At 43.0% G+C, this 20714-nt stretch overlaps 1 protein-coding gene across 1 annotated transcript in view; it reads left to right on the forward strand.

Annotated features, from left to right (window-relative positions):
- CHN2 (chimerin 2) overlaps nt 1–20714 on the forward strand; it is a 334928-nt gene that overhangs the window by 199731 nt on the left and 114483 nt on the right. Inside the window, exons 4-6 of the mRNA XM_082846270.1 lie at nt 3439–3470; nt 7546–7659; nt 13071–13356. Coding sequence (XP_082702396.1) covers nt 3439–3470; nt 7546–7659; nt 13071–13356 — 432 coding nt within the window. The remainder of the gene's footprint in view (nt 1–3438; nt 3471–7545; nt 7660–13070; nt 13357–20714) is intronic.

A 20714-nucleotide genomic window follows, 5' to 3' on the forward strand; every position in this document is an offset into this window, starting at 1 on the left:
TCCTAGGGTAATCACAGTGGCAGGGAAGTTCCAGAACCAACTTTCCTTCATGTTGGGATATGTTACATCTTTGTCCCTTCCTGAATCCACGTGAATACCTAAATTAGCCCTCCATTTTTTGTCAAGTTGCCTGATTTTAACAAGCATAATTCTCAATGAAAATGCAAGAACTTCTGAGCTGCCTTACTTTTTATTTATCAGTTGTCCTCTGTCTCATTCACTGAAGAGAATCTCATACACCTGGAAATTGAAATGCAATGCTACGGCTTCTTTAATAAAACAAATCTGCATTTCACAGGTGGGTCCTGACTCCATCAGTGTCTAATGTGGGGCAGCACCTGGAGAGAGTCAGGCTCCTTTAAGGCATTACTGCATCACGGGGTAGAGGTTCTAGTTTCTCTAGTCAGGTTCCTTGTCCCTTGGAGCCCTGACATCAGCCGACTGTATTTTGTCTGGATCCGAGGATCCAGAATTATCTGCCTTAAAAAAATGTGCACATTCTATGATTTTTCTGGGGTCATTTAACTTATATTAAGCTCTTGACTGGTTAAAAGCTTAGTGAACGGTGGAGAGAAAGACTACGTTTAGATTCCTGTGAGCAAAAGTTTAGGAAAGGAAGAGGTGATAGTTGTATTTTTTTTTTTATCCCAGCCATTCTCTCTCTCTTTAACATTAACGAGGGAGCTATGTTTTCTTTAAGAGCAACAGAGACAACAGATGGATGACAGGTTGAATCAGATCACTATCAAAACAGCCTGGACAGTGGGAGCAGTGATCAGATGACTGCCCACATCCTCTGTCTTCGCTCTCTCTTACTTCCACGTTTCCTCTCTCCCTGTGTAGGGTTGCCAGATTTAGAAAAAATGAAATAAAAACAGGATGCCTAGTTAAATTTGAATTTCAGCTAAATAAAGAATAATATTCTAGTATACGTTTTGCGCAATATTGGGGACCTGTTGTATGGCCCTATTCCACGGGTAGTCTCTCCCACACAGTTCAGTGCTCTTGTTTTATTTTCTTGCAGTTTTCATATGCAGATTTGTTCTTCAATTGGATCAAAGGGTCCTGCAGGCGGGATCTTATTTGGTATTCCTCAAGGCACCCGAGATATTGACTTCCCTATTTGGCGGCCTATGTTAGATTTTTCAAGTGTTTCCTCTTACTGCAAGTACAGAACACCCCTGAGCTCCTTATAGCTTTCCTCTCACACCTGTGAGGTCATCACTTCACGAACAATGACAGGGCTGAGCACAGAGCTCCGAACATAAGTGTACCATATATTTTTATGAGTGATGGGTGAACTGAAAGCAATTTGTTGTCTTCTTAAGAGTCAATTAAATTAACTACTTACCTGCACACCAGGAGTTCATAGTAAGCTCCATCTACCATGCTGTCCATCTGGGAAATTAGATTAATTACCCTTCTCTTATTATAGTCTCCCACCCTTTTGTTTTTTTATTAATCTCAAGGAAATATTTTCCTTTTCAACTGGTAGAGTCAATATCCAATGGAATAAGGGTTGTGAGGGAGAGGGGTCAGACTACATGGATAACCCCAAATTATAATTAAAACTGTAGTCATTTCTTTTTTACGCAAAGACAGGTTAACAGTGTTCTGAGGCCCAACTGGGTCGTTAAGCTTGATTATTCAGCAGCTGCTGAGGAGGGATGATTCCTCCTTACCGACGAACTGTATTTTAAATTTCTCTAAATTACCTGAGTCCTTTGGAGGCAAATAAAACTTGTCTTTCACATGCTAAAAAAAAAAAAATTACCCTTCTCTTTTGGAAAGATAAGAGGATGGAGGAAAGGGAATGGGGTCGTAGCGACACCTAGATTTGCAAATCTGTGTCATGGCTCAGCCAAAAAGATGGAAGTAAAATTGTCCTGATAAATGGGGAGTCATTTCAAAATATGGAACGTTGACTCTCAAAGAAAGAACAGATATCTTGCGTATTATATATTACCTACTTCCATCAGCTTTTCTAAAATTCTAAATTTCTTCTACGGCATGTTGGTGTTGCAGCCACATTACCTACAGTATCCTGAGAGGAAGAAAGAACTGTGAAAGCCAGTCGAACAGTGTAAATGACAAAATGTTCAACTCCCATTCAAAAGCTTTCCGGCATGTAGAGTAATCAGATAACAAGGTGCCTTTTTACACACTGTGTGCTTCGATTAATCATATCATTTAGATCTTCGTTCATAAATGACACACAGCAGGCTTCAAACCTTAAAGAGTGATGAATGCCCTCTCTTGGTTCAGTGCTTTTCAGGTGTAAAACGCACAGAAGAGTGAACACGTATTTAGACGTATCTAGAGGATTAGTTTTATGCCAGCTAGGCTTGTCCAAGGCAGGCTTGTCGAGGTGGTCCACAGAGACCCGGCTCCCCCTTTTGAACCTTTTCCTCTGGTCCATACCTCCCTACTGCCCACTCGGGTCCCCTGCATCCTTTGGAGAGCAAAGATAGTCCGGGAAACTGCCTTCAAATCCCACCACGGTGCCCTGCTGAGAAAACTGCCCATGTGACTGTAGACAGAAATGACTGTAAAGGAAGTAGCTGCCCAGCTCATATTCTACCCTAGTAAACAAACGTGATCTTGCTGTTATAACCATCAGTGAAATCCATAACTTCATGTAGCTCTACATGTTCTCAGTGTCCCTGGAATCAGACTAGAAGAATAAAAGCTGAACATGAGAATTCATGTTAATTTCTTACCAACTCCAACACCTTGAATGTAAGAAAACAAAGTTCATGTGAAAGTAGATTATCACATATATGTGGCAGAAATCCAATGGGATAACCCCAAGGCTCAAGATGTGATTGAAAAATCTTTTCTGGAATGTTTATGCTTTTCAGTCAACTCATAAATCTTATCCTCCAAAGCTTGTACCTCTGGTGTCAAGTGAATTTTAGCCCATTCACCATTTGATGAAAAAAATAAGAATGTTAGGATATTGATTTTATTGGGAAAGAGACCGAATTAAACTTATTTTTTAATCCGGGTGCACTCCCCATTTTTATTATAAATACATAATGAAACAATTAGGTGAAGATTGAAATAAACGTTTGTGTTTTATTCATGCTAAAAGTATTTGTTCTATCCTTCAGGATGAAGCCTTGTAATACTTTTATAAATTCCTTAATATTAAAATAAGCCTCACTGTGTTTCCTTCAAAAACTTTTTTATTGGGTGATTGAGTTTGGGTGGGGAGTGAGCCTAATCATTAGAGAAATATGGCAGTTCTAGGTCATTGTTACTCAAGAGAGTGGAATGTGTTGCTTAACTCCAGAGTGTCTTAGATCTCTGATTTGGGGAATAAAAACTGGAATAAAATTATTCCCAGGACTCTAGCTCTGTTTATTTGAATAGTATTTTTATCTATCTGGTTTGAATTCAAATGCATTACTAACACTTTTCTTCTTTTCAATATAGGTGGGAAACAGACCAAAATATTATGGAAGAGAGTATGTATTATGCTATTCATTGTTTTAATAATGTAATAAGTAGTCACTTCCTATGTCATTTAAATATTAAAATTTTTCCAATATGTAGTCTTCATCAAATGTCCATTGTGCAAGAGTTTAATAATAAGGAGAAATGCAATCAGATCCCTTTGTACTGAATTTTCTTATAATATTCAGGTGCTTGGCTTCATGAATGTAGGAGGGAGACTATCTCCTGCTCCATTCAGTTCTCTTCACAAAAGCAGCCACTGAGTGCCCGGCAAGTATTTGAAACATAAGGCGTAAGGCGGCATTTTTTCATAACTGTGGCTCTCTTAGTATTTCATTTCACTTTTACTTCAATACTATATAAACAGCTAGGGTGTCAAAGAATGTGGACTGAGGCTGAATTCCTTACTTTCATCTACCTCAGTAAACACAACACTCAGGAAAGTCGTCCCATTTCCTTGGTCTCCTAAAACCAAAATGATGATTTCTCTTGACATGGATCTATTAGCCAAATTGCCTTAATACCATAATTATGATTTCCCCCATTTTCCTCTATTTTTTTTAAGATTTTTTTTTTTTTAATGTGGACCATTTTTAGTCTTTATTGAATTTGTTACAATAAGGCTTCTGTTTTATGTTTTGGCTTTTTGGCCACAAGGCATGTGGGATCTTAGCTCCCCGACCAGGGATCAAACCCGCACCCCTTGCATTGGAAGGCGAAGTCTTAACCACTGGCCCGCCAGGGAAGTCCCCCCTATTTTCCTCTTAATTTCATCTCTTGTTTTACTTTCTCAGAAACCTACTGCAAAGCAAATATGCATTACCATAAAAATAGCTGGCAGTCTCGGGCTATGGCATGGTGCACAGCTCACAGCAGGCAGAACCACCCAGACAGAGCAAAGGGCGGAGGCGGAGGGGGGAGAGGATGTCAGTCAGATGCACAATTCGATTTTCTTCCCATGTCCCACCTGGAGGCATTATAAGGTTAAAGTCTCTTTCAGCTCCCAGAGCTCTCCCAGCCAATCCAAAACCTTCTTCCTCTATTCCCTTACCCATCAGAGCCTCACTTCCGTGATGAATGACCCTCTTATTTGTCCCAGTTCAGCAGCCACTTCCTAATTGCCACGGCTGCGTTTCTGAACCTTCCTACTGGGCCTTGGGAAGCTGGGGGCTCTGGACTACCTGCCTGCATCGCTGGCCTCCTCTCTCTTCCACCCCCATGTCCCTAACATCTAACCTGGTTGTAATAGGACTTTTTTTTCTTCAGTATACTGATTTGGATTTTGCTCATAGAGCAAAAGAAAAGAGAATTAATTTAAAAAAGAGAAAATGAAAACCTATTATATACTTCTCAAATAGAACATTTTTGTACATGAATTCCAAAAGAAACTCTATTTATTGTTTCTTTCCCTTTTTTGCATAAAAGTTTTGTAGAATAACCTTCTAGTTTTCATAGTCCAACCTCCCCCCCCCACCGCCATCCACATAAACTGTAGAGTGAAACGAGACCAAAGAAACATTTTCTTAACCATAAAAAAGGAATATATCGTATTAGAGGCAAGTTAGCTTAAAAACTTCATATTCTGTGTTTCCCTTTCTTTTTTAAAAATGAAAGTTTTTGTTGTTCCATTCAAAAAGTAAGACATGCTCGATTCAGGAAACATATATGCATATTTTTTTCCTAGAAAGAATCACAAGAAAGTGTGTTCAGTAGATACCATTAGGGAAAGGGAATTTTTATTTCTCTACTGTTTATATTTTTATTTCTTTCGTGCCTTTTAACTTTCAAATTTTGAGTTTTCCCACGGTGGGTAGGTATTACTTTTGTTCTTAAAAAGTTAATCAATTAATACCCAATTAATTTGGGAAAATTAGAGCATATAGGAATCTACAAGGTGGAAAACACCATAGCCCCACCGTGAAAGAGAAGCATTGTTAACTTTTTTCCCTTCATCTCTTTCTTCCCAGTCTTTGTGCAAGCTCTGGTTTTTGAAAAGTTGGGATCATAGATATATACATGATGGGTACTTTTAAATCCATGCCTAAAGGGGCTGATGAGCCACACACTGGGTCTTCAGATGCACAAGACTGTCATTTTCTTCTTTTGAACAATTGAATTTAACTTAGTTCTTGACACCTGACATCTGCTGCTGGCCATCCCTGAAACACGTCCATTCAAGGGAGTTCAAACAAAGCTGCTTTCAGGTTAACTGCCTATTTGGGATATTCCTTCTCCCTTTTTTTTTTTTTTTTTTTTTTTGCCCTTCTCCCCCCAGAGAGTGACCTGGGTCAGGGGTATCAGGTTTCTGTGCCCTTCGCTGCGTGTGCCTCTTCCTGCTGCGGTCACCCCCTGCCCTGACCTGTCAGGTTGTGTCCTGGACATCTCAGCCTCAAACCTCTTGTGGCACCAGCTTTTGTCCTTTCTGATGTGGGAAACTTTCCATTGCCCTCTGCCCTTCTATCCTCTCCACGTCCCTCCCACCTCTCCCTCCCTCCCTCCCTCCCTCCCTCTCTCTCCTCTCTCTCTCTCTCTCTCTCTCTCTCTCTCTCTCTCTCTCTCTCTCTCTCTCTCTCTCTCTCTCTCTCTCTCTCTCTCCAGCCTTCTCCAGCCCCAGCTCTTGCTGCAAAGGAGGCTTCTCCACCTCCCAGCTTAGACCCACTGAACATGGGTTCTAGCCAAATTTCTCCCAATCTCCCTCCCAAAAGAACTGGGGACACTGGTCTCCTTTTGGAAAGGAGGGTTGCTCTTATGTCACACAGCACATTCATCCTCACCCCAGAAAAGCGATGCTGCAAGACCTCCATACATTGACTCTCAAGATTTAAAACCAAAATTTGAGAAGCCAGAACACCCCTTTTTCCCAAGCTATCACTGCCCTAGGCTTTTGAGAGTTGATCTGAGAACTCAAGGCCAGAGTGTTTGACCTCACTCCCCTAGGACTAAAGCTTCAGCTTGTAAGGTCTAGTTGTAAAGAATAGAAGGGAATTAGGACATAAGTATTGTGATAGGTTTATTTTTTTCCAAAATGTTATCCTGGTACATGTGTCCTCTAAGAATCTTTGCATTCCTGTGGAAAAAAACAACAGCACTTCTTGTGTAGCCAGCTTCCCTCCCTCCTGTCTCCCTTCCAGGAAGGTAAAAGGGGATTCTCTGTCCAGAAAACTTCTTCTCTAATTTATTCCCCCCAATTCCCTAAGATTGGGTAATCCCAGAAAGAGGGTGGTGTTCCCTCTCCCAGGAGCCCAGGACCCCTTGGCCCTGGCCTCACTCCGCCACAACCCAGCTCCCACCTTCCTCTGAAACACAGATTGATCAAATCTCTGATAACAGGGGTGAGCCGCTGTCTTTGCTTTAGGGCAGCAGAGAGAGCTGGCTGGTTGTGTGTCCCTAACTCCTGTCCTGTTCTCCTCTCCCCTGGCATCGCTGTCCGCTCTCTAGGTCCCAGACATCCCCTCCAGAGCAAAGCAGTTACTGGCCAAGCTTGCAATCCTACCGAATTTTCTACATGCATGTGTATTACTTTTTAAATTGCGGAGGGAAAAATAAACATTATCTTTAAAAAAGAAAAATAGGTACATTTTCCAAGCACATCCCTAAGCGATTGCTCTCAAAATTTAGAGGAATGGAAGCCTGTTCATTACTTCTGGCTCTTCTTTCCAGAGAATGAGCCTCTCAAATGAACAGCACCCCACACTGACGTAAGCAATCAGGATAATACCTAGTGATGAGCAGAGTGCTGCATTGGTAAATGCTCTTTTGCTTTCCTTCATGGATAAAAGAGGAGCCATAACCTGGCTTTTGGTTACAACTTTAATTTTCAGCTTGTGATCAAAGACAATAGCAGAAAGCCAGGTGGACTGGGCGTTCTTCCTTTTGCCTTGCCTACTTGTATGCTTATTATGTGTTTGGGTGCATGCTGAGAGCCAGGTCCAAGCCCATCTGGAAGTATACAGCAGTCACACCCCTCTTCATTTAAATGGGGAGCTGTAGGTTCCAGGTGGACCCACCATCTTTTTGAGGCAACTCTTTGTGGTCCGTGTTGGTATGTGATCTGTTCAGAACAAAGATGGTCTTGTCTCTCCTCAGGTTTCATGGGATCATCTCCCGAGAGCAGGCAGATGAGCTTCTTGGAGGTGTGGAGGGCGCCTACATTCTTAGAGAAAGCCAGCGCCAGCCAGGGTGCTACACGTTAGCACTAAGGTGAGCCTGATTTCATCCACTGTTGCAGCTGCTTTACAGGAGACTTGACTTACTTTTTTCCCTTTTTTTTTTATTTTGCAGTAAAATATACATAACATACAATGTAAATGTACCACTTTAACCATTTTTTAGTGTACAATTCAGCGCCATTAAATATATTCTGTGTCCTGCAACCATCTCCACTATCCATTTCCAGAACTTTTTCATCATCCCAAACGTTCGGTACCCATTAAATCAATTACTCCCCATTCCCCCCTAATTATTTTTTATTTTCACTTCATTTACAAAGCAGCCAGCAGCATGTCAGAGGCTTATACATTTCCTGTTATCAGTTGATGGGCTCTGAGGCTCTGTTTATGCATACACAGCATTCTTTGGAGAATCATCTGCAAAGCCGGTGCTCTAGGGCTGCTTCCTTCTGAAACATCAAGCCTGCTGATTGAGACGCACCTCTGCCTCCCTTCGCCCTCGGCAAAAGTCCTCACCTCACGTTGTGCGTGTGTGCCTGCACGGCCGTGCGCTTTAACCAGAGGATTCTCTCAGAGATCACACTGACTTCACACTGAGCTCCCAGGGGTAGTCATGACGCTCCACGCCAGCGAGCCATCGCAGCACTTTACCACAAAATCACAGTATTAAAAAATCACAATTTCAGTGCTTGTGATTGGTCTGTTTACATTTTCTGTTTTTTCCTGGTTCAGTCTCAGAAGGTTGTGCTTTTCTAAGAATTTGTCCATTTCTTCCAGGTTGTCCATTTTATTGGCGTATAGTTGCTTGTAGTAATCTCTCATGATCCTTTGTATTTCTGCGGTGTCAGTTGTTACTTCTTTTTCATTTCTAATTCTACTGATTTGAGTCTTCTCCCTGTTTTTCTTGATGAGCCTGGCTAATGGTTTATCAATTTTGTTTATCTTCTCAAAGAACCAGCTTTTAGTTTTATTGATCTTTGCTATTGTTTCCTTCATTTCTTTTTCATTTATTTCTGATCTGATCTTTATGATTTCTTTCCTTCTGCTAACTTTGGGGCTTTTATGTTCTTTCTCTAATTGCTTTAGGTGTAAGGTTAAGTTATTTATTTGAGATGTTTCTTGTTTCTTGAGGTAGGATTGTATCCCTCTTAGAACTGCTTTTGCTGCATCCCATAGGTTTTGGATCATCATGTTTTCATTGTCATTTGTTTCTAGGTATTTTTTGATTTCCTCTTTGATTTCTTCAGTGATCTCTTGGTTATTTAGTAGTGTATTGTTTAGTCTCCATGTGTTTGTATTTTTTACAGATTTTTTCCTGTAATTGATATCTAGTCTCATAGTGTTGTGGTCAGAAAAGATACTTGATACGATTTCAATTTTCTTAAATTTACTAAGGCTTGATTTGTGACCCAATATATGATCTATCCTGGAGAATGTTCCATGAGCACTTGAGAAGAAAGTGTATTCTGTTGTTTTCGGATGGAATGTCCTATAAATATCAATTAAGTCCATCTTGTTTAATGTATCATTTAAAGCTTGTGTTTCCTTATTTATTTTCATTTTGGATGTTCTGTCCATTGGTGAAAGTGGGGTGTTAAAGTCCCCTCCTGTGGGCTTCCCTGGTGGCGCAGTGGTTGAGAGTCCGCCTGCCGATGCAGGGGACACGGGTTCGTGCCCCGGTCCGGGAAGATCCCACATGGCGTGGAGCACCTGGGCCCGTGAGCCATGGCCGCTGAGCCTGCGCGTCTGGAGCCTGTGCTCTGCAATGGGAGAGGCCACAACAGTGAGAGGCCCGCGTGCAGCAAAAGTCCCCTCCTGTGATTGTGTTACTGTCGATTTCCCCTTTTATGGCTGTTAGCATTTGCCTTATGTATTGAGGTGCTCCTACGTTGGGTGCATAAATATTTACATTATGTAGTGTCCCTCTTTGTCTCTTGTAATAGTCTTTATTTTATTTTATTATTATTATTATTTTTAAATTTATTTATTTTTGGCTGTGTTGGGTCTTCGTTGTGTGCAGGCTTTCTCTAGTTGTGGCAAGTGGGGGCTACTCTTAGTTTTGGTGCACGGGCTTCTCATTGCGGTGGCTTCTCTTGTTGCAGAGCACGGGCTCTAGGCCCACAGGCTTCAGTAGTTGTGGCACGCGGGCTCACTACTTGTGCCTCGTGGGCTCTAGAGCACAGACTTAGTAGTTGTGGCACACGGGCTTAGTTGCTCCGAGGCATGTGGGGTCTTCCTGGACCAGGGCTTGAACCCGTGTCCCCTGCATTGGCAAGCGGATTCTTAACCACTGCGCCACCAAGGAAGCCCTAGTCTTTATTTTAAAGTCTGTTTTGTCTGATATGAGAATTGCTACTCCAGCTTTCTTTTGATTTCCATTTGCATGGAATATCTTTTTCCATCCCCTCACTTTCAGTCTGTATGTGTCCCTAGGTCTGAAGTGGGTCTCTTGGAGACAGCATATATACGGGTCTTGTTTTTGTATCCATTCAGCCAGTCTGTGTCTTTTGGTTGGAGCATTTAATCCATTTACATTTAAGGTAGTTATCAATATGTATGTTCCCATTACCATTTTCTTAATTGTTTTGGGTTTGTAATTGTAGGTCTTTTCCTTCTCTTGTGTTTCCTGCCTAGAGAAGTTCCTTTAGCATTTGTAAATTAGAACACTTCCTAACACCATACACAAAAATAAACTCAAAATGGATTAAAGACCTAAACATAAGGCCAGACACTTTAAAACTTTGAGAAGAAATCATAGGCAGGACACTCTATGACATAAATCACAGCAAGGTCCTTCTTGACCCACCTCCTACAGAAATGGAAATAAAAACAAAAATAAACAAATGGGACCTAATGAAACTTAAAAGATTTTGCACCACAAAGAAAACCATAAACAAGACGAAAAGACAACCCTCAAATGGGAGAAAATATTTGCAAATGAAGCAACTGACAAAGGATTAATCTCCAAAATATACAAGCAGCTCCTGAAGCTCAGTATCAAAGAAACAAAACAACCCAATCCAAAAATGGACAGAAGACTAAAATAGACATTTCTCCAAAGAAGATATACAGATTGCCAACAAACACATGAAAGGATGTTCAACGTCACTTATCATTAGAGAAATGTAAATCAAAACTACAATAAGGTATCACCTCACACCAGTCAGAATGGCCATCATCAAAAAATCTACAAACAATAAATGCTGGAGAGGGTGTGGAGAAAAGGGAACCCTCTTGCACTGTTGGTGGGACTGTAAATTGATACAGCCACTATGGAGAACAGTATGAAGCTTCCTTAAAAACCTAAAGCTAGAACTACCATATGACCCAGCAATCCCACTACTGGGCATATACCCTGAGAAAACCATAATTCAAAAAGAGTCATGTACCACAATGTTCATTGCAACACTATTTACAGTAGCCAGGATATGGAAGCAACCTAAGTGTCCACTGACAGATGAGTGGGTAAAGAAGATGTGGCACATATATACAATGGAATATTATTCAGCCATATAAAGAAACGAAATTGAGTTATTTGTAGTGAGATGGATGGACCTAGAGTCTGTCATACAGAGTGAATTAAGTCAGAAAGAGAAAAACAAATACCGTATGCTAACGCACATATATGGAATCTAAAAAAAAAAAAATATATATATATATATATATATATATATATATGGTTCTGAAAAACCTAGGGGCAGGACAGGAATAAAGATGCCGATGTAGAGAATGGACTTGAGGACACAGGGAGGGGGAAGGGTAAGCTGGGACTAAGTGAGAGAGTGGCATGGACATATATACACCATCAAATGTAAAATAGCTAGTGGGAAGCAACCACATAGCACAGGGAGATCAGCTCGGTGCTTTGTGACCACCTAGGGGGTGGGATAGGGAGGGTGGGAGGGAGACGCGAGAGGGGGGGAGATATGGGGATATATGTATATGTATAGCTGATTCACTTTGTTATAAAGCAGAAACTCACACACCATTGTAAAGCAATTATACTCCAATAAAGATGTTAAACAAAAAATAAAAGAAAATAAAAATCACAGCACCCAAAAGGCATTGCATTTACTGCACCTTCCTAACCTGGATCAAATATTTTATGTCCTTTGATCCTCATGGCGATCCTATAAGGTTTGGTGAAGGTTTTCAATTTCAGAATTGGATTGTCTTCCAAAAGTTCATTCGTGAACTCTTTGGAATTGGGAAGCTCTTTCTCCGTGGAAGAAATGGTATCAATGAAACACTTCCCAGGGCCTTCCCTGGTGGCAGAGTGGTTGGGAGTCCACCTGCCAATGCAGGGGACACCATGCTCTAGAGCCCGCAAGCCACAACTACTGAACCCACGTGCCACAACTACTGAAGCCCACGCACCTAGAGCCCGTGCTCTGCAACGAGAAGCCCGCGCACGCAACGAAGAGTAGCCCCCTCTCGCCTCAACTAGAGAAAGCCCGTGCGCAGCAACGAAGACCCGACGCAGCCATAAGAAAATAAATAAATAAATGTATTAAAAAAAAAGAAAGAAAGAAACACTTCCCAGGTCAGCCCACAAAGGTGTGTTCAACCCACCATCTCGATGCTGTGATTGTGGAACGGTCAATGCTTTCCAGGTTGTGACTGGGGATGGCATATCTTCAGTGATGTCATTATGGGGAAGCACTTCAAGAGTAGCAAGTGCCCTAGAGATGCAAAGTATTTTCCCAGCTTCCCAGCATCCCAGCAGCAGGAGTTGACAGTCCCAGTGGGGAGCAAGCAGGGGCTGTGAGATATAGGACCAAGGCCAAGAGGGAACAATCCGAACTAAAGGGAGAGCACCCTAATGATTAGGTCACTGGAATGCTGGCTCTGGCGTTCAAGCAGGGAGCTCCACACAGATCCCCTGTTTCCCTTCTGTTGGACCAACTGGGGTGGGAGGCATGGGGTGCTTTACTGATAGTGGTTAAAGATGTAATAATAAAAGGACATCAGGCCAGTGGTGATAGCTTCCCTTGCAGAGGTAATTGCCTGGTACAGGGGAGGGGGTGGAGGGGCATGGCTAGTTCCCATTAAGAAATTTATGTAAGATATCTGTAAATCAGGCAGTACTCCCTGACTTTTACAAATGAGAATGATTATGACCCAATGGCCTTAGTGATTTCTAGGACCAAATGATGCCATATGACTGGCTAGGGTTAAACCCACCTTTGCCTCTTTCCAGGGATGTAGCCTCAATCAGGTACCCCATCTTTTCAAGGCTCAGTTTCCTCAGCAGTCAAACAGGGATAATAATTGCACCTGTCTCAACGGGTCTCCATGATAACTTAATGGGGAAAATCATGTCCAAGGGCTTAGCCCAGTGCCTGGCATTCAGTACGCTCTCGGGAAGTTTTAGCCGCCATTGCCACGCTAACACTACTGTGATTTCTAACACTACTGTGATTTCTCCTTCCTCATGGGCAGGTTTGGAAACCAGACCTTAAACTACAGGCTCTTCTATGATGGAAAACACTTTGTGGGTGAGAAGAGGTTTGAATCGATTCACGATCTGGTCACAGATGGCTTGATAACGCTGTACATAGAAACAAAAGCGTCTGAATACATTTCCAAAATGACAACAAATCCCATCTATGAGCACATTGGATATGCCACTTTACTCAGAGAGAAAGTATCCAGGAGGCTAAGCAGGTCTAAAAACGAATCAAGAAAAGCCAGCGTCACAAATGAAGAACACACAGCGGTTGAAAAGGTAAGCGACGCGAGGGACAAAAACAGTCTCTCTTTTTTTAATCTATGCTCAAAAACCGGACGATTAATTCTATATGTGATTTGCCAGTATGTTGTAGGAGACCACCCCACCTCCACCGAAAGAACTTTAGAATTTTCATGCTAAAAGGGACCTTGGACATCTTTCAGTTCAACCCCCTCATTTTACAGATGAGGACAGTGACGTCCAGAAATGTTTGATGATTTGCCCCAACTCATGCGGTCAGAGCCGAGACTTCCACAGATAATTATCTGTGCGTTTATTTGGAGTTTGAAAGGAAGAGAAAATCCCCTTAATGTTTTACGATGAAACTAGTCACTTGCTTTTTAATTGCCATCTGAGGTGTTACTGGCTCCATCTCTAGTCCACCCAGCTGGCCAGATACATGGTATTTGCATTTCCTTCTCTCAGGACTGGGTGACGCTGCGTGATCCACAGGTCAGCCGTCTCTTGAAGGTGGTTTTACCTAGATAACAGATTTTACCGACAGAGATGGGAGCATTAGCGGTGATGATGGCTCTCTCTGGGAGGCTTGGAAAAGACAGGCTATCCTCTGTCCCAAAGGAGGAGTTATTATGCCTCACCGAGGATTAGAAGCTCCTAAGTGGGTGATGTTCAAGGTGGTTGCCTCACGGCAGGATGTGGCGAGGAAGATCTGATTTTCCTCTCCAGTAAGCTGCTGTTTATTTGAAAGACGCCACCGCAGTTTGCTAGCAGATTTTTTGGATGTGCCTCTTCAGGAACCATCTGCTTTGCCTGGTCCTGTCTGTTTTCCACTGAAAGAAAGTGACAGCCAGCCACGCCAGTCAGCCCCCACTGAGTCTGTGCTGAGCCCAGCTTCTAAGGCGAGCTTGGACCGGGGCAGATGTAAATAAGCAGGGCGAGCACTGCTAACTTCTGGTGGTTACTAATCCTTAATTAAACTGGAATGGCCCCCTTCGTCCCCCTGTTGTCCAGTGTTAGCGGAAAGCAAAGGAACCTCAGGTTGACTGATTGGGCTCCGGCTTTGGCGACGGGGATGCACCAGAAAGCACTGAAATGAGGAGAGCAGAGGATGGCAGGCGGTTCTGTTGGCAGACAGGGGAGGATCTTAATTGATTTGCTAATTAAGCTTTAGAGCCTAGGAGAACCTTCCTCAGAATCATGTCAGATGAGCAGCTGGCTCATGAAAAAAATCATTTGCCATTTTCTTTTTATAACTCCAGAGTCTCCAAAGCACCTGTTTATTCTTTTGCAAATAATTGATTTGGGAAATGGTGGGGGTTCTGGTTGTTTACATTTCAACAAAAGAGAGAGAGAGAACTTGGGTCCCAACTTTCAGAGTTTGTTCCCGTCTAGGCAAAAGCTGTTCCTTACTCTGTTTGCCAAATCTGTTGAAAAGTAATTTAGAATAGAAAATCTGGAAGCTGACCTTCCTAGCCATGACGAATCAGAGGATGAATTGTAAAATAAATCTCTGAAGTGGTGTTTATATTTCTGAATTGGAGAGGGATGCCACCATAAAGGCAATCTGTTACAACTGCAGGCAACACACTAGAACATTTCCAGGAAAAGAGGTGAGTAGGAAGTGACTCTTGTGTAGTTGGGATGAGAGTTTAGATCCTGGGTGTTGGAATTGACATTCACCGATTTCTGCCCTCCGCCACGAGGGAAGTTGGGTCACTGGAAACTGATATTTCTAGATGATAGTCCCATAAGGAAATTTACACGACAAAATATGTCCTTTCTTGTAGATCATTTTGTATTTATTTATTAAGATTAAATTTTGGAGGAAATTAATAATCAGATTAATAATCACTTTGAGTGAGGCACCCAGTATACTTTTACCTTTTTAGGAAAAGGTAAATAAAGAAAATGTTGAAAGAGAAAGTCCAAACTCAGTGAAAGGTTTGATGGACAGGTGTTGGTGGTGTGGGTTTCTTAGATGCTGATGATGCCGTGTTTGGCTTTCCTGGAGGACACTCCGAATACGGGGTCTGGTCATTTGCCAGGGGTCACTCATTTTGTTACTGGATTTGTGAAGTAACTTGGTACGCCTCCATCTGTTTCTCTCTGACCTGTATTGACAAGTGGAATTACCAAGTCTCAGTCTTGCCAGAAATTCCATTTCCCTTAAGGGCAGGTCAGTGGACTGCTGCCATGGAGACAGAAACTAGAAGAGAGGTGGCAGAAGCTTGAGTGCATTGACTGAGAACGTGCGTGGCACCTGTCTGCTTCGGTAGTGGCACGTCTTGAAGGCTTTAGTGAGTGGAATGGGTAGGTTTCCTAATACTTCTCAAATCCAGACAGCCCAGCATTTCATTTTCCAGAGTACTTAAAACTCCATCCGCCCGTGTATTTTATTGCTCATTTCCTAGTGAATCCAGAGAGACTATGTTACCTGTAAATCCGAGAATATTAACAGTGTAAATTGGCAAAAAGATATTACCTACCCCATCAGATTTGAGCTGTTTCCAGATTTACCTCCTGTCAAGATGGTTAGCAGTGAACTTGATTTTAATAACTGCAGATGAGGTAGGGAGAGGGGAGGGTGCAAAAAAAAAAAAATGTTGTGGTTGTTAGCCAATAGGGATCTGATTTCTTTCTGATTCTTTAATTGATTTTTAAAACATGATGATCTGTAAGGGCCACCGTTTCATGTAGTTAATTAAAATGGTCATGCCCAGTGTCATTTCTTTCTTTTCTTTTTTTTTTTAATTTATTTATTTTCGGCTGTGTTGGGTCTTCATTTCTGTGCGAGGGCTTTCTCTAGTTGTGGTAAGCGGGGGCCACTCCTCATCACGGTGCGCGGGCCTCTCACTGTCGCGGCCTCTCTTGTTGCGGAACACAAGCTCCAGACGCGCAGGCTCAGTAGTTGTGGCTCACGGGCCCAGTTGCTCCGCGGCATGTGGGATCTTCCCAGACCAGGGCTCGAACCCATATCCCCTGCACTGACAGGCAGATTCTCAAACACTGCGCCACCAGGGAAGCCCCCAGTGTCATTTCTTTTATGAAACTTATTTCAGAATTTATTCCATAGATGGATTGTCTACTGACCTCCAAAACTGGTGCTGTAAGCAATGTAAGAATAACAGGATTTAACATTGGTTCAGACATTTGCAGTTCGTAAACAGATTTCACGCATATGAAATAGTTTCCCATTTTATCCTCAGAACAACTTTGCCAGGTACATAGGGCAGGAATCATTATCCCCACTTTATTGAAAAAGTCACAATAGCAGAATGAGGAATCAGACCCACACTTCCTAACTTCAAGTTCAAAGCTTCTTAAATCTATGGAGCAGCTGGACCTCATTCTGTTCTTATTGCCCTTATTGCCTTAAGCAAACACCCTTGCTTTTGACCATCCTAAGTCAGTTGATAGTAAGAATCCCTTAATATTTACGTGATGTGCTTTTGAAAATACGCTGCTATCAATAGCTCTAATAACTAAACTGCCTTGTAAACGATACCCAACTGAATCAAATATATGTGACAACAATATTTTCAATAGCACATTTATTAAGTAAATTTGGCTTGCTGGATTAAATTGTATTTATGCTTTACTGGAGAAAAATCATCTGTACTCTTGATACAATACAAGCACATTTAAGAACATATTATAGTTTACCATTATTCATTTCACTATTTTTTATAATAGCAAACATCAGAAAACAACCTAAATGCCCATCAGTTGGGAATTACTTATATGAATTATGGTACACCGATGTACAGGAATATTATGCAACCACAGAAAAGAATGAGGATGCTCTCATATGGACCAGTTTGAAAAGATTACCCAGAGTTATCAGATGCAAAACCAAATATACTAGAGTATGGGCAGTATGGTTTCATTTGTGTAAACCAGAAAAAAAGATTTTTCACATTTTTTTCTTGCAAAATCATAGAACATCCCTTGAAGGATGCAAGAGCTAGTATCAGGGTTGCCAGTGTGGAGGGGACGGGGGTGTCTAAGATGTAAGGGAGGGAAGGAGACTCCTGCTGCTATTTCATACTCTTTGAATTTTGAATCATGATAAATGCAGGATCCCATTCAGAAAATTAAATAAGAAAGCAAAATTCATCATGTCCTAAATTCACATACGTTAAAGCAAACCCTCCGTAAAACCTCTTCTCACACACACACATATACAGTTCCAGCCCTCTGGACTCACACTGTTTTCCCATCCCTTCTCACTGGCCCCCTTCCCCATCCTGATAGCTCTTTTTATTCTTTCATTTCTCCTTTGGATTGTTAGCAAAGAGTCTGTATTTAGAAGCCTTTTGCTGAAGGTTGGGGGCTAGAAGATAGTAATTATAGCACAGAACTAAATCAGCAAATAAAGCCTACGGCATGACTGTCCCTGGAAATGGGGTGACTGTTGCTCCCTCCCTGATCTTGGCCCCTGACCACCTATAGACCCCTCAGCAGCGCTCCCCTAGGGTTTTGTCCAGCCCTCCCCCCATTTTTCATGCCCTTCCACCCCACCCCACTCTCCTTTCTCAAGCTGCCCCAGGCCAGCTCCCAGATTCCTCTTGCTTTCCTACAGCAGCGAGGAAACCTTTTTTGTTTTTGCTCGTCTTGCTGTGAAACCAAGAGAGAGACCTTTTCTGGAGTGAAGGGCTCTGTCCTCCTATATAGATGAGTGTTTCAGAGAGGAATGATCTCCAACCTCCACCCCACCATTTATTTTCTTTTAGAAAGAATTATTTTCTTTACGTCCAGGGTGAATCTTTCGTCTTTTATTTCACTGTTTCCACCATAGGGATCAGCTGGCCTGCAAGATATCTTTGCCTAATACCATGTTACATTTTTCTCCATACTCCTGGAGCAACAGGAAGTGCCCCCCCCCACCCCGCACCGCCCCAGGGCACAAATCTCCAGGCCTCACTTACTGAGAAGCCTCAACAGTGGATTCAGCTCATCCTGAGTGGTTCTCCCCACCAGTCCCATGATGGCCCCCAATGGCTGGTGCCCCTTGGTGACTTTTCACTCATCAGAGTGTTGCTCTTGCTGTTGTTTTCATCCTGGAAACCATCTGATTGGCTTTGTCTACAGGACAGAGTTCAGATTCCTCAGCAGGACATTTGCAGCCCATCTAAGCCCAGGCTCCCCTGGATGCAGAGCCTGAGGCAAGGGCTTGGTGCATTGGTAATTTGGGATGGCAGCCAGGGAGCAGGAGGGAGAGCGAAACAGACAAGGAGAGAAGGCAGTCGAAATGCCGATTATTGAGTTGGGCACCTTCCAAGGAGCCATGTAGAACTGCTCCTGGGAGGAACTGAAAGGGGGGTGGTATTTGCCCACCACCCCCTGACCTCTGTTGGCTGAGGGATGCTTGTGAGCTGTTAAGTCCCTTAAACACCAGGCTGTGCCTGCAGAGAACCAGGTGGGTGCCCAAGGGCAGGGAGTGAGAGATCATGGTGAGGACAGATGCTGTCGGACTGCCGGAAGGTGAGAGCCACAGCGATGCCCGGGGTCGATGGTGGGCCAGACGATGCCCACTGCAGTCCGGCCCCGCCTTTCCCAGCCTGTCTCCAGAGGCTGGCCTCCCTCGCCGGCCTGTGGTCTACAGATGTTCCTGTGCCCCTCGCCTCCCCTCCCTCTGTGCCCCGTGTGACATGCCTTCCCTCTCCTGTTATCTTCAGCTTTCTGTTCACCCTTTAGAGACAAGCACAACCTCCCTAATAAAACCTGCTGGGACCCACCCTCCCTCACCGACTCTAAAGGATTGATCTCATCTCACCACTATCTCACCACTTTCACAACAAAAAACTTTTTATTGAAGTATAGTTGATTTGCAATGTTGTGTTAGCTTCAGGTGTACTGCAAAGTGATTCAAATATATATATTCTTTTTCAGATTCTTTTCCGTTATAGGTTATTACAAGATACTGACTGTAGTTCCCTGTGCCATATAGTAGTTCCTTGTTTTTCCATTTTATATATAATAGTGTGTGTCTGTTAATCCCAAACTCCTAATTTACCCCTCTCCCCTTCCCCTTTTGTAACCATAAGTTTGTTTTCTGTGTTTGTGAATCTGTTTCTGTTTTGTAAGTAAGTTCATTTGTATCGGTTTTTTAGCCTAATATTTTGCACATAATCTTTAAGATAATTTAACATGCTGTGTCTTAGGTAATTATTGAAATCAATGGTTCTCAGTGTCTCCCTCAGTGACTGGCAACATCACATTCCCCAAGAGACTGATTAGAAATTCACCTGCTGGGCCCCGACCCCAGCACTACTGGGTCAAGACCTCTGGGGCGGCACCTGCCAGCTACTGTGTGACCAACCCTCCAGGTGGCTCCGGTGCACGCCCAAGTTTGAGAACCCCTGGTTTAGACGCTCCTCTCTTCCTCTAGAGGTTGACCAGTTGGAGGCCCAGGTCACTCCTTGGTTTACATCTTAACTCTAAAGCCCAACCCATGAAGGACTCAACAGAGTAAACACTGTTGACTAAACAGATGGATAATTTTCAAAATGGAACAGATTGGTTCACACTCACCCTAAGGAACAGCGTATCTCGAATACACCAAGATGGTGCATCAGTATCTCACACCATTTTCTCTCAGAGCGTCTCCTTCCACCCCTGGGCTAAACTCTGACCTACTGTGGCATCCTGAGAAGCTAGAGCCTGGAGGAGGAGGGTCTTGGAGACCGTCTTGTGCATCCCCTTTGTTTTACACAACAGGAGACTAAGGCATCCAGCTCATTTGTCTGGAGTATTTCAGAGACATCTAGAGGTCACAGAGGCTTGGATAGAAAAAAATGCTTTAAAGCAACCGGCCGCTTAGAAGTTCTCTTAAAGTTAAAAGATCTTTGAGGAACACAAGTTATATGTACAGGACTCCTGTGTGAATGATTGAAAAGTGAAAAATGAATTCAGGTTGCAGTTAGTCTTAAGGGTATCCCAGCAGTCAGGGCCCAGCAAGAAATAGAAGACACATTCACTGGGATTTTGAAGAGAATTTGATTAACAAGGGATCTTTCCAAGGGACTGGCGATGGTGGGAGCTGTTACCTCCCCAGTGCTGAAGGGACTATGGGAAGGCACTGGGTTTCTGGGGTCTTATGAGAGCTGGAGGGGAGAGGAGGGGCTGCCACAGAAGGGGGAGACTGCAGGAGAAGGGCTTCTGTAGGTAGGGAGCTCACATAAAAAGGGAACTCCCACAGGAGGGGACTCTCATAGAGAGAGACCCTCATGGTCAAGCAAGGGTGCAACCCTTAGGTGCTGCGCCACTCAAGCGGGAAGGGGCAGGGGAAGAAATATCTCAGCTTCTCTCTCCTCCCACCCTTTGATCTCTTGCCTGCATCTCCCATTGGACAAATCCAGCCAGCAGCCAGAGGACAAGGGAGCCAGGGTTAC

The sequence above is a fragment of the Leucopleurus acutus genome, assembly GCF_964270905.1.
Source record: "Leucopleurus acutus genome assembly, chromosome: 9".
Taxonomy (NCBI): Eukaryota; Metazoa; Chordata; class Mammalia; order Artiodactyla; family Delphinidae; genus Leucopleurus; species Leucopleurus acutus.